General features: G+C 40.4%; 1 protein-coding gene across 1 annotated transcript; it reads left to right on the forward strand.

Annotated features, from left to right (window-relative positions):
- Positions 1 to 2,616: 2,616 nt before the first annotated feature.
- Positions 2,617 to 14,512, forward strand: IYD (iodotyrosine deiodinase). The gene is made up of 5 exons (XM_068184586.1): positions 2,617 to 2,883; positions 9,085 to 9,279; positions 10,730 to 10,889; positions 12,099 to 12,255; positions 13,944 to 14,512. Exons 1-5 carry the CDS (start codon positions 2,703 to 2,705, stop codon positions 14,124 to 14,126), a joined length of 876 nt encoding a protein of 291 aa, XP_068040687.1. The 5' UTR covers positions 2,617 to 2,702; the 3' UTR covers positions 14,127 to 14,512.
- Positions 14,513 to 15,110: the final 598 nt, after the last annotated feature.

Below are 15,110 nucleotides of genomic sequence, written 5' to 3' on the forward strand. Positions count from 1 at the left end.
TGGGGTTTCTGTGGGTTTGAAATGCAACCTAACAATTTTCAATACGTAACACCAAATAGAATTTGCTTATGTTAATACCAAAGGGACTTGTATTTAACTTTCTTTCTTTCTTTGTTCTACAAAAGAAAAAATGAATATAACCTCTAAGGAAGTCATAGTTATTCTGGAACACTGAGCTATTACAAAGTTTCTGGCATTGCAAATAGAGGTAGTTATTTTAAACAACCTCATTCACCCTTCTATATTGCTTTTCAACACAGACCTGTCTCCTCATAGGATGAATTCTGCAAAGAATCCAGACCCTAATTTATGTGCACGTGAATAATCAAGGTTAATACATTCCCTGTGGGAGAAACAGTCAGTGCCATTCAGACCACATTCTGTTTTCCTCCCTTGCCACAGAGTAGGCTGTTGAAAACGTATCTGATGAAACTGCCAGTTCCTTCTCTATTCTCATTAATTAATTTAATGTTTCTAATTGGGATTAGGTAAAGTACCTCTTCCCATGACTGGACAGCCAGCAGGTAGGACAAATGAGTTTAAATATCCACTCTAAATCAAGGAGAGAGAGGATAAACTTACATATTTTCTTTTTCTCCCACATGATAATTGTTTCTATACTGGTTTTGGGGCTTTTTATACGTGCAGCCCAAATCAATGACCCAAGAATATGTCCCAGGTCACAAATTGACTGGAGAGTGGGAAAGACAAGATTCATGGCTTGGATTTTCAAGAAAATTGTCCTTTTAGCTAGAGGTAAATGGAAGTTTATTGCCAACTTTACTGTATTAGATTAAATTAGGAACCTAAGCACAACTTTCTCATGTTCTCTTTATTACATCTCTGATGGATTTGCGCAGTTCCTTGGCTGGTTCTTGGCTGGTTCTTGGTTCTACAGATCCCAAATACTGCCTATAAGGACTGGTACCTACAAGAACTGGGGGCTTGTGTGTTGGAGTAGGATGCAGTGCAACAGCAGTAAAGTATTCTGTATCTGAGCTGGGCAGCTGAGAAAAAGCCCAGCCTGGGTACAAGCTTTGAGGCAGTTTCATTTTGCCTCTAAGCACATACGGAGAATATGTGCACAGCTGAGCAATTCACTTGACCTTGCCCTTTTCACACAAGGAGCTTGTATTAAAAGAGGATATAGGTCTGGACTGTCAGCCAGACTATCACTGTGTGAGGCAAACCAGTGTGGTCACACATTCCTCTTCTTGTGCAGCAACCTGGTCATTGATCTGCACTTCCCAACAGACCAATCCTCAAGGCAGCTGCCAGTATCTTCTGGAGCATTGGAAGGTAGGGAGCCCTTGGAGTGACAGTGTCAAGTGGGACCATAAGGGTGTGCCCAGCCCTGCATTACTGGTGGGGTGAGAGGCATGAGTGGTAAGGCATGGACAGAGAACCTGTCAGGATGGAACCTGTGCATACCCCAAATTCTCTCTCCCTTTGTGTCCTGGTTTTCATGTTGAGGAAAGGGGACTGCAATGACCCCCTGCAAGTGCCAGCTGCAGTGCTGACATGCCTTGGGACTCACCATCTCCTGGTATAGCTACACTCACAACTGCCCCCACTTACCTTGGGAGGGCTTATTCAAAATGTGATTAACTTGCCATGGATGCCAGGACATCAGAAATGGCCCTGTATGGCATGAGATAAGGCTTGGCAAGGATGGTGCTTAGCAGGTGCTAAGAAGAGCTGATGGACACTGGTGACTGCATACAGAGAGCACTCCTGCACCCTCTCCATCACAGCCCTCAGCACCCATTGCTATCTGACTTTTCATTATCCAGTATGTCCCAATAGCCCCAGGTAAATACAGCAAATCAGTGTTGCTGTGTTGGCTCAGTTCCCAAGAAGCTGCCTGAGGTAAAAATGGACTAAGCATTTAGGCATTGACCATTATTAGATTATACCAGGATCCTATTGGTTTTTAATCTTCAATAAGATGCTGAAACATGCCTTTTAAATTCACTGCAGCCTTCACATAATTTTACTTTGACTCCTTGAATTCTTCCTGTCAGTTCCCCCAGAACAGCCAGGATGAATACAGGGCTCTGTGAATTGCCTCACTCACGCTTTATAGAGAGGCAATGCTGCCCCCTTTACTTATCTGTTCTATTGACCTGTTGACATAGCCGAGGGTGGTGCTGCAAATTGATTTGCGATTGGCGATATTCTGAATTCCTGGGATACATGTAAAATGCTAATTTTATGAGTTAAACAATGAAGAGGTGCCATTGGTTTTTGAAAGTTGTATTCCCACTTGGCTCTTCTCATAATCACTGTTACAAGGAAGATTACTGGGATGACCATAACAATAAAAATAAGAGGGGAGAAGTCTTTTGCCTTAGTCTGGAGTTTGAAAAGACCTTGGGGTTTTTAATTTTATTTTGCACTGGACAGCATTTATGTGTATGGTCAATGCCTCTGCTTGCTGTTTATAAGATGTTTCTTCTCAGGAAATATATAAACCTGGGTCTGGAGTTTTTTTAACTGCAGGAGCTGTTTATTAACAGCAGGAGCCCATCACAGATGAGATTGTGGAGGCGGTGTCTGAAAAGTAGAAGCAAGATAGGATGGAGGACTGAACCTTGACTCCACCCCTTTTTGCTTATTGCTTTGCGGCTCTTTCCTGTTCAGCCTCTCCTTTTCATGAGAAACTACTGAACGTGGAAGAAGGGCTCCACATTTCCACAGTCATGGCACTCTTTTCTTCCCTCACACCAGTATTTATAGCCATTATATGTGTTTTGATTGGGGTAATAATGAAGAAGACAAATGGAGAGAAAGAAAAACGTGACACTAAAAGCAAGCATCCATCTCGCCCATGGGTGGATGAAGATTTAAAAGATAGCACTGATCATCCCTTAGAAGAAGAAGGTAAGAAAAATCTTATCCTAAACACCTTTGTTGTTTGAATTTTATCTGCTGATACGAATAAAGGAGGTGCAATCTTCTGGACTTCTCCGCAGTGACAGCAATAATCAGCACAACCCTGCTGCTGTGCCCTGAGCTTGTCAGCTCCCAGGAAGGAGGCAGTCCTCATGTAGTGTTACCCTTGGTGCAAATTCCCTCCAGACACCACAGATCAGAGTGCAAAACACACACACACACACACACACACACACACATATATATATATATATATATATATATATATATATATATATATATACTCAGAGACTCTGTACAGCAGATCTCAGACCTATGAGACATTCTATGGACAGTGTAAGGAAAGAGAGGAGATCCTGCTGAATTCCCCACAGTCTCTTCCCAGGCCTTATTAGAGTGAGCAAAGGGAAAATGTGAGCAGAGAGTTTCTATCTGTGGTCATCCCACTTTATCACTCAGTGCTACATATTTGGTCTCAGCACAGCTAAAAAATTGCAAATGGGTTTATTACTGTTTTTACAAAGGTCCTCCATTTGTGGTTTCTGAGAATGTCAATGGCAGCTTTGATGGGAGCTGTGTTGATCAAATATTTAAGAGCAAAATGTGGTGGTGGTGATAATCTAGTCCCTCAGCTGCATATTTTAACCCATACAGAATGCCCTTTATTTTCATTAGTTTTTTCTGGTTCACAGCTTGGACAAAAAAGTCTAAGCTCAAAATGTAACCTTCCTTCTTCTTACTTCCTAACTATCCTCCATAAACTCACTTTATTTCTTTGTAAAACAAAAATCTACAGAGTTCTGTTCTTATCAATTTCTTAAAGTTGTAGTTAATGCAGGTCTTTTTTTTTCTCCCTCATGCTGGTTTCAAAGACTTTTTGAGGGGTCTGTCTGGGTTATTTTTTCCCCATAATAACACTTCCCTCAGTCTGCTTCTAGGAATCTTAAAACTTAGTGTTCTTCTGCATATAGACCTTTTTCTGAGAACTATTATAGCTCTTTTCTCAGTGTTCAGTGTACTTTGAGCTACTGTTGTTTATCAGTTCCTGAAAATAGTTGATACCAAGAAGGGTTTAAACCCTGTTGACTATTTTCTAAATATATAAAATTTCTTTACAAATCAGTTCACCTGTTGTATCCTCCTTTGTTCAATGCGAAATAGATTCTGTATAAAATTATTCCATAATTTCTTTGTCACTAATGACTTACGACTTCAGTTAAATTGCTGCACATTAGAATTCCTGTGGGTAGTTCAAATGATAATCTATGAATTACCATCTTGGATTATAGCTGTTTCCATCAGCTATATAAGATCTTTAAGAAATTTAGATCCTTTGCATAAACAAACCTATTAGCTCTTATCAAGGAGCCTCACTGCCACAGCTCCATATATAACATTTTAGTCTTTTATGTGTTAGTGGCTTTCCCTGTTGTTCAGGTACTAAATTCAAAACTGTACTAATTTTTATTACCAAAAAAATTGCTTGCAAAAAATTTTTGACAGGTAGACATGTTGGTACTGTTGATAAGTTTTATTTACTTTTAAAGAAAACCTTTATCAATATACCATGTCATCCAATATTAAATTTTCTTGCTATTTTTCTTTTAGTAACAAATAATGATATTTCCCTTAATGGTGTTGGATTCAAACTAATTTCTTTGTAAAACAGTTGTGTCCTTTATCTCTAGAAAAATGAAAATAATTTAATCGTTCATAGGGAAATTTTTCTTCACCAGGAAATTTTTCTTCAGCCCAGCCTAAATGAGAAGAGTATTAAGGAGAAGAAAGAGTTAGTAAGGATCTGTTACTTTGCTAGAGCCTTAATTAAAAATCAAAATATGTTAAATTTGTTGTCAGTGTAAAAATTTTCACTGACTGCACTAGTAAATGAAAACTGCTGAAATGGAAACATGGATGCTGAATTAGAAACATGGATGTATAAAGAGATTTTTGTAACACTAAAGAATACTATACCTGCTGTGTAAATTCTGTTATTTTATAAATGTATCTTGCTTTATCAGACAAGCTCAGTTCTACTTAAATGTCTTTGCCTGGCTTGTGTTTAAAGATTAAGTTCCTCTGAAGAGAATTTGAGTTAGGTAACATGAAGGTTACATTCTTAAAGCCTTGTCTAAAGCTAGAATCTAGGGCTGCCCCGCAAGAACAAGCTGAATTTTCAGCAGCCCCCTGAATAGGAAGAGGCAGCTGAAGACCCAAGTCTCTTGATTCATGTCCCTGACCAAAGCAAGGTCTATTTGCTGAGAGAGTGAATCACTCAGCTACAAAAACAGAATAGCACCAACCTCACTTGTAGCCCCATGAGCCTTCCCTGAAGTGGAACCCTCAGGGCTGTTTCCCATGAGAAGGACATACCTTTGAGCAGCAGAGCATTCACTGTAAGTAGCTGAACTGCTTGGGCAGACTCAGTAGGGTCACTTATTGGCAATGAAGGGTAGAATGGTGAGGGCCAAGTGCTCCTGAGTTTGTCTGTGTTGTGCTTTCCACAGCTGAAGAGATGAAGGTTTCTCGTAGCAGCCAGAAACCCAATTCTTTTGTTAAGTGCAAAGCACTCAGTCCATTTGTTTAATGCTTTAACTGGCAGTACTTCAGATTTGTTTGCATGCCCATCTATCCTGTAACTTTTTTCTTCATTTATAAGATTCAGAATGAGAGATTGTTGTGCTGTGGTTTGGCAAGGACACTTGATGATGCACTCTACTTAAGGACTACAAAACAACACACAAAGTCCCAAATGTTCAATTTCTCCTGAAAATGTGCTGCTAGTTGTGTGTGATACTCCTTATAATAGACCTGTCCCACTAAAAAGCATTTCTCCTCTCCCCAGTTTCAAAGACTTCCCATATCTCAGTAATACTACCACTGACATGGATGAGGCAGTAGCAATTTAAACCTCCTTTTCAATGACAGTTTGTGTTTTGTATCATTTAGGAACACAAGACTTAGATGGACACAATGCATTACCATGTGTATCTTTCTGCTGCTGCAAATATCTCCAGCCTTTGTCATCAGCTGAATGAACATGAAAACTAGACTTTTGTGACACTTTTTCTTTACCCTTGCTGAAAGGCTGGTCCAGAATTTCTTACTATGGATTAAAACCCCTTCTCTACCTTTCTGCCTGTCCAAACTTATTTAATACTACTGTATATATATTTAATCTGTTCCATCCTCTTGATTTTAAAGGATTCTCTTCCAACCATGGTATATACCCTCCTGTGGTTTATGGAGAGCAACCAGATTACCTCTCAGCTTTCCTTATAATAAGTTTTCTCTTTATACAATAGCCATTCTATTTATCTTATGATCTTAAGAGAGCTTTGGCAATTATATTCCAGTTGAGGTAAGTTTCACAATATTTTGATGCTGGGTTCTTTCTTCCGGGTTCTGTGCCTCTCCAACTTGCTACTTCTTTTGCTTAAGATCCCTGACCCACTCTTGAGGCTTCCAGGATCAGCCTGCTAACCACTATTTATAACCCACTAGTAGGGTAATCCATCTCTTTTAGTTCCCTATTAGTCACACTCAGTTCAGGGCTGCATTCACTACTGGGATTCCTGCAGTGGCCCATTTTGCAGCAGTCTGCCATTAATCAGATAAAGAACCCACAGGGTCAGTTACCCAGCATTTAATACTAAAGATGTGAAAGCTTTCTTTATATACATTGAATTTTTTTCCTATGCATCATGTCTTTACACTGGAAAAGAGAGATAGAGAGGAATTGTATGCTCAGGAAACAATTCTCTAGAGAAGAAACTTGTTTGGAAAGAAAATGCAGTAGTCTTGACTAGGGTTTCTCAAGGATCAGTCTCAGGATCAATTGTAAATATTATCTGGTGGTCTTTGCATAAAACCGAGGAGAGTAAAAGTTAAATATCTTAATGACATACAACTGCAAGCTAGCAACACAGAGAAGTGTCAGCATAGGTAAAAAAAATGGCCAACAGAAGTGAAATGACAGCTTACTGTTCTCAGTATGAGTTTTTAATTAAGAACTCATGCTTCAAACTGAGGTAAAGTTTATTACATTATTTGTAGGCTGATTATAACCTTCCATATGGACTGCTGGGAAGAGCATAGTTATCATCCTAAAATGTATCCAGAGAGGAATTTCTGATAGAGATAGAAAAATGTATGTTTAAAATGAGATTCCATTTGGGATGTCTGAGCCAAAACCATTCCAGATTTACTTAAAAAGCAGGAAGCTTGATGACTACTGTAAATGGGCAACAGAATTGATGGTAATCTTGAGAATGTGGCTAACAAGGTAATAGACTTGCAAGCAGGATGTCTGTTGTCCATCAAGTGGTGGAATACAAAGAGATATAAACAAGACACTTGTGGTATTGTATAACGTGACTGTACAAACAGGACTGTGTCTAAACACAGCAATTAGAGATATAGAGAGCATGCACTAAACAGATGGTGCTGATAATGATTTAAAGTTAGCATATGGATAATGTTAACTGCTAAGAAAGAATGGTAGACACATGGTGGAAGAGAATATATAATAGATTAATTTATTAAAAAAAAGAATTTGCCGGGATTGTTTTGGTTTTGTGTGTCAATTCCTGCACTTCTAGATTTTTCTGCTTCAGCCAGTATTCCCACATTGAGTGTATTGAGGTTTTCCATTCTCTTTAGCCATCTCGCCTTTGTCCCATGTTCAAAATCTTTGGAAGTACATTTCTTTTTTCACCTTATTATTAAGTTGAACTATCTTGACCAAACAGCAGCTTCACTTCTCTTCTACTTACACAGGAAAACCCCCCCACAACCCAAAACAAGCAAGCACTCACTATTTTACTGAGTGAAAACCACAAAGGGAACATTATCAAGAGGCACCCTTTTACTTTTTGTACAGGAACAAGATGATCACTAAAATATTTTTTACAAGGGCTCACGGCTTTCCATTAACCTGGAGCCAGGTCCTTGCAGACTATGACCAAGAGTGCTTAACACAGGCATGAAATGCTAAACAAAACAAATTCTCAGGGTGAATTCTTTGTACACAAAATGAAATGTGTGTGGTTTGGGGACCAGAACCATTCTGTTTAGATGCAGTTTGTGAAACTGGATTTATTTCTCCCCTTTGCACAGGCTGAGGCACACTTGTGAATATTTCCTTGCTTTTAAAATGAACAAAAAGCCAGCCTGGTCTCTAAGGCAACTGCATACTACTAAAACACAGAAGTAATTGCTGTTTGAATTTGTGCTGGAGATTGCTATAATTTGGGAAAAATAGCCTAATAGCAACAGAAAAGGAACTGGAATATTTTTTCCTGACTCAGCTCTCTGTAGCAGATTGCTCAATATTATTGACTAGTCAAAATGCAGCATTTAAATGGCTTTAACTTCCACATCATAGCTGCAAAAAAAATGCTGTCCATGCTGATTCTAGGAATATGGGGGAGAAAGAGGCCTCAAAGACAACAGAAGATTCATTTTGTGATATAAACAGACAGATTTCAGTGAAATTGAGAATCATTTTGAATTTTTAAATTAAAGCCAAGAAAAACAATATCCTACATTTGATATGTTGTTATCCTAAATATAGATGCCTGACATCCATTTCCTCTTATGCTGAAAGTATTGGGAAACCAAAGAGCTTGACCACAAAGTCACATTTCTGCAGAGCCAAAGCTTGCAATGTTTCTGCTATCAAACACAAATATTGAAGAAGTTGACATTCAGCTCTTCAGAGATTTTACACATATTGGTAGTTAAGCTCTCTCCTTAACTTCAGTAATTTAATTGATTTTTTTCCCTTACTGAACAGCTCAAGAAGGAACACACATGTTCACATTTACTTGCTGAGAAAATTGGGCTGGAAACCTGTCCACTTTTTCAATGCTGTTTCAGCTTGTAACCCATTTTTGCAGGCAGGCTTGCAGGCTGAAGTGGAGAAGGCAATGACTTCTTTGTGGATCACACTTACTAGAGCCCACCAGGACCCTCCAGCATCTTGGTATTTAAACAAGGTGTTTATTCAGTAGCTGGGGCTGGGGATCAATGAGTTGTGTCAACTGGAACCTCAGACTTTGCCTTACCAGTGGTGTAGAAGTGCCGTGTATGCCAGTGCAAGACAAGGTGCCTTAACAGTGTAAATGCCGAGGATATCAAGAGCATTCTCCAGCAAAAAAATCTCTAACCACTTGTATTTTCTTGCAGAGGGTGAGGAAGAGTGGCAAGGACTTGAAGAAAATGTTGCCCATGTCCACTTCACTGGCGAGCGCTACTCTGAGGCTGAAATGATTAAGAGGTCGCAGACATTCTATGAGCTTCTAAATAAGAGGCGATCTGTCAGGTTTCTCAGTGATGAGCCAGTCCCCAGGGAGGTTATCGATAATGTCATCAGAACAGCAGGTAGGTACTGAGTAGTTCAAGGTCCGGGGAAATAAAAAGGATCAGCATTGCTGTTCAACTGTGTAACTGTGAAAAGGTGGTGTGGAAAAGTTAGGGGAACTGGAATTTTGCTTATGGTTTTCCTAGATTCACCTGTAGCTGGAATGAACTAGCACCCATCGACTTCAGCCAGGAGCGGTATTGACTCTCATGATTTCTCTTATTCTATGAGCCAGCTGCTGCTACCATAGAAAATATTCCCAAGCTGCCTTGGAGAAAAGTTCAGTAGCCTTTAGCAGGGTTAATAATCTAAAGAATCTCCACATCTGAGGTGCATTATTTTCCCTTTAAGAACTGTAAGCAGCTTTGTTACTGCACTGTAAAGAGTCTCCATGTCCCTCTAATTAACTAGGCATCATTAAAACACTGAGCATGTTTTGGCAAATGCAGCAAAGCAAACAAGCCTGGCGTGCAGATGAAGTACTTAGTAACCCTGAAAGCCTTGGGCTGTGTAGAGAAGAAGAAAACAAAGGGAAGCATGAATGGCATCAGGTTTTACCCAAACCTGAGGAGAAGCAAGGTTCACAATATAAAAACATTTTCATATATCAAGAAAGTTCAAGCTGCTTATTCAGCGTTTCTTGAACTAAAACCAGTATTGTATTGTACTAGTATTGTATGCAAGTATTGCATTCAAGTTCTTCAAGTATTTTAAAATGTGTATGAGGGACGACAGAGATATAAACAGTCTTCTTAATCGATATATGTGTGAACCTGTGCAGATATATATTCTTCAGCTTCTGGCTTTTAACCTCTAGGCAGTTAAAATATTTCTCCAGTGATGTTGGTGGGTGAGCAAGTACAAATATAATATATATTAAAGGTAAATATAACATATATAATAGATATGTGCACACCTATGAACACCAACTGTCTTTGGGACAACAAACTCAAACCTTTATGCTCTATGCCACATGTCTGTGTTGTACAGCTCCTTATCTTTGTCAGTCACTGACAGGTTCCTGCTGGTGATCACTCAGCCTTGCTTTCCTGAAGGCCATTATTTTCACCCTTTAGCTAAAACCACGTCAGAGTTGGCTGTGTATTCAGACAGAGCTCTGCTTTTGGTACGACACTTTGTAATAGCATTACTGCATTCATAATATTGCACCATACTACTGTCTCATCATAAGAACCACCAAAAAAGGAATTTTTTACAAATCCTTTACTCTGGCTTCCTGTAAAATGGCAGTATGAAAGGACTAACCTCTGTTCTTCAGTGGGATTTCACATTCTTTGAGAAAGTAATGAATAGGATTGTCTGCCAGAACTTAGTCCTTTTCTTCCCATTTCATCCACTTGCTTTCCCATTGCTTAGGTGGTCAGCCTAAAAGCTCACAAGGAAGAGCTGATACCTCTCATTGTCCACCCTCCTTTCTGGGTTTTTACTTTTCCCTGTTTTTGTATGAAGGCACTTCACCTAGTGGAGCACACACTGAGCCCTGGACCTTTGTGGTAGTGCAAGATCCGTATTTAAAACATAAGATTCGTGAAATTGTAGAAGAAGAAGAGGAAATCAACTACAAAAAAAGGATGGGAGACAGATGGGTTAATGACCTGAAAAGATTGAGGTATGAAAAGTCAATTACCTAAGGGGTGTGAAGATAGCTGTTGTTTCAGTGGATGAAAGATTTCTATAATTTTCTATTTCTTCCTCCCTCTCACTTTTAATGTTTTTCTAAAATCTATGTTTGGAAACAAAAGCTTCTAAATATATGTAGAACTGTGCCTTGGTGGCTGGTTCCTAAAATTTCTTCCAGTAAAAGGGATTACATGCTCTCTATTTTGAAAGTTTTCCAAACACTTGTCTCCATCATTATATTTTCCTATGTAACCTCTGCGGCTGAAACTCTTGTCCCAGATTTTTTCTGTTGTTTGCCAAACAGTCAAGCTCCCAAAGTCACTGGAAACTTTGCTACCAACTGAGGAAGCCCCAAGGCCTGTCCCTATCCAAGTGCTGAATTATGCAATATTTAATTGTTCCAAATTCCCTCCGAAGTCTGACTGACTTGCTTAACTTCACACAATAGGAAGATATCTGCAGAGCCTTGGCTTGTCAAATGGAGCATGTGCACAAAGTTTTCTAGGGTTGACTTGCCCTACTTGTTTGATTATGTTACTATTTTCAGGTGCTTAGGTGCTATGCAAATTTATGTGCTATGCAAACAACTAAATGCCAGAGGTTCTTATGTTTTGAGTGACAACAGTAGAAAACACTCATTTTCTTGTCTAAGTCCTGTATCATGACTGTCATTTAAGAAATTGGGAACCAAATGAATTGTAACAAGGATTAAATACCCAGGAACAGAATAACAATTTTTGCCATTGAAATATATTTAGGTTTAGACCTTAGACAAAATAGTTTTGAACTTTTCTGACAGCAGTCTTCCCTGCAATGAGAAAAAAGTTGGCACTTCTGGTAACAGGCAAATCTGCAAAATTCCAGGAATTATATAATCCCAAAGGCAAATGCTCATGAGGCCAGTTCATAGATAAGAGGTCAAGAACTATCTCTTATATGTATGCAATTCCACTCTTCAGAGTGAGCACATCAACTCCTCAGCCAAATCTGTTGAAATTGAGAACTCTATTCAAGCTTTTTTTTCTTTCTGAAATGTTTCTATTTAAGCTGATAATATTTAATCCTTTGCAGTATGTTCTAAGGTTTAGTCTATTGCTATAATTGTCATGTACCATTAGTGTCCCTTTGCAGACAGTAAATGTAACTTACAGGAAAGTGAAAAGGTTGCAAAATAAATGTATTAAACATTCTTTTGCAGAACAAATTGGATCAAAGAGTACTTGGACACTGCTCCGTATTTGATCCTCATTTTCAAGCAGGTATATGGGCTGCTTCCAAATGGCAAAAAGAAGACCCACTACTACAATGAAATCAGTGTTTCCATTGCCTGTGGTATCCTGCTTGCTGCACTGCAGGTACGTTGACAGAACTAGCATACTGTGAGTCAATATATTATTTTGGATTATCTACCAAGACTGTTCTGCCCAAATGTGGGTGGAACCTAGTTTAGATTTTAACAGTTTCAGTCTCCTGGATTACTCCAATTCCTGGCAATATGTCTTAGTTTTGAGATTTAATGTTATTCTAAACAGGTCTATATCTGAGAAGGTGATTCCTATCCTCAGTACTGGTTAACGGGAAGAAAAATATAATGTAGCTTTCAGAGTTGTCACTCTTTTCTCGGCACAGTCTTCAGCCCCTGTGGTTTCTGCCTTATGCTAACAGGGCTGACAGGCTCTTCAGACTACCCAAGCACGACTGTGTGGTGCCACACTGGCCCCTTCTTTTCAGTAATCCCTATAAAACAGCTTGACACCAAACCACTTTTAGTATACAATGCTGAAAAAAAAAAATCAGGAACATATTCCACAGAACATGCTGTACTATTTCAATCAGTCTTTCTGAGACATTTCTTAAAGTGAACTGATCTGTAAAGCTCAGCATGTTTGACACCAGCCAGTTAGATTTTCTCAGTAGTTTCTCAGTGCTCAGTTCTGCTTCTTGTACCTGATGTACTCACACAAGTGTTAAATAGAGAAGCTATTCTGATAGTTAACCTGGCTTGTCAGCAAGATAACAGCAAGGTGCCTCCTCTTATATTAGGCCAATTTCCTACCATGCACTGCCATTTCTCCTCCATTCTGTTTTGAATGACACTTTCTTTCGTGCATTGCTGCTCCTCAGGCACCATTCAGCACCATCACTATTAGCTCTTCTCTTGAGAAGCTCATAGAGATTACTTAACGTGATGGGTGCATTTCCTGGGCACCTCTCCCTGGCTGACTTGTATCTCAAAGCCTCCCAAAATGCTTACATTGCGTAGACAGAGAGACTGAAATCCACATGTGCAGTTCTCGGGAAGTGACTCAGCTGTGTGATCGCACCTTGGATGATGTCAGCTCCTTATTGTTTGTCCAGATTTTTTAGAGTTTTTGGGAGATGTTGAATAAGAGGAAGAGTGATACATAGACTTATTTTGGGATTCTGATGTAATCTGTAACAATGGCCACTGTGAGAGATGCCAACAGACTCCTGTGACAACTTCTGAGGCAGAGCCTGTGCCCTCTGTCCCTGCAAGGTACAGCTCATGAGGAGGACCTCAAGTGTTCACACGCTGTAAGGCATCTTCCTGCCAGCTGTATGGAGGCAAGAACTGAAATAGTTCTCTGTATGAGCCAGATCATAGAATCAGGGAATAACTTGGTTTGGAACGGATGTTTCAAGATCATCTAGTCCAACCACTAGCACCATGGGATGACATTCCAATCATATCCCCACAACTGCCTCTCAGCTTCCCTGTGGCCATGGATTCCCCATCACACTGGCACAGCAGGCAGGCTGTGGCTCTACAGCACACAGACATGGCAGGCAGACTGTGCTGTTGCTGTGGTGGAGAAATGCTCTACTTCCCTGTAAGCAGAGCAGGCATCTTTTATGGTGCCACTGAGGCTGCTAGTAAATCAGATGTTCTAAAGGCTGCAGCAGGTCTAACGAAGCAGCATTTCTGGACTAGGTGACAGAAGGACGTGTACAGGTGTGGTGGGAAAAACCGCTACAAATAAAGAGCACAGACCTCTGTCTCACTGTTGCTGTCTTGCTGCAGAACGCGGGTCTGTACACAGTGACCTCCACACCCCTGAACTGCGGCCCCCAGCTCCGGGTGCTGCTCCAGCGGCCAGCGAACGAGAAGCTGCTGTTGCTGCTCCCCGTTGGCTATCCCAAGAAAGACGCCACTGTTCCTGCGCTGAGCCGGAAGCCGCTGGAAGACATCATGGTGGTCATGTGAGCCCAGTGCCAGGAGAAGGAGAGCAATCCTGCTGACAGTTGAAGATGTCACTGCTGTTTTTGTGCATTGTCCCCCTATGTCGCCATTGCTCTGGCTGTTTACATCTCCATTTCTTTTAGTGCTAGTAATCTATTAACAGCAGTGAGCAGTCAAGCACTGTGCCTTGGACAGCTGCTGTTACCTATCTGGCCAGGGCATTGTTGAGTATGTACAATGGCATTTAAATGATCTCATCACTTGATTTTTCTCATGCATTGTAGGGACGTATCTCTTCTTGAACTGGAATATATATTTTCCTTATACTTTTGTGATTGCCATTACACAGTTATTTCAACTTAAGAATTTTAATGAAGGTTGTATTAAAAGATACAAAGAAGTTGAACTGAGCTCCTATCTTGGTCAGTGTGTGCTGTTTAGATGCCCCTTCCCCTTTACTGTGTTGAGCTGTGTGTAGAAAGATGCTATTTTCCTCATATATGGTAGGATTTCTCTACTTGATTGATCTCAAAAACTTTCTCTGTACCAGGCTTTCTTAAACTATTGCGGCTATGAGTGTGTCGTAGGCTGGGGGAAATTTAGTGGGAACAAGGCATACAAATAATTTGCTCGTTACCATTTATTTGTATGTGTTCCGGGCACAGTTAGATCGTGTGGTAGCTATCAGTCGTGTCCCCGGTACTTTGCTGCTTCCACTGGAAGCTACTATTCTGGTTATCCTGTTCATACCTACAACTATACCAGTTTAACACCCTGAAACTGCTTCAGAGACCCTGACACGCGAGAGGTGTCAGGGTCTCTGAATTTGGGAGCGGCGCGCTGGAAGGGCTGGCGCTGCCGCTGCCCGGGCGGGCAGAGTCCCCTCGTGGGGCCGTGGGTCCCGCCGACTCCACCAGCAGCGAGAGGGGAAACGCTCAGAGACACGCGTCCTTCCTGCAGGGCTCTCTGTTCTGGGAAACGCTTCCCCACCCCGATCTCTGCTGCATC

This window comes from Anomalospiza imberbis, chromosome 3, assembly GCF_031753505.1.
Source record: "Anomalospiza imberbis isolate Cuckoo-Finch-1a 21T00152 chromosome 3, ASM3175350v1, whole genome shotgun sequence".
NCBI classification, from domain to species: domain Eukaryota; kingdom Metazoa; phylum Chordata; class Aves; order Passeriformes; family Viduidae; genus Anomalospiza; species Anomalospiza imberbis.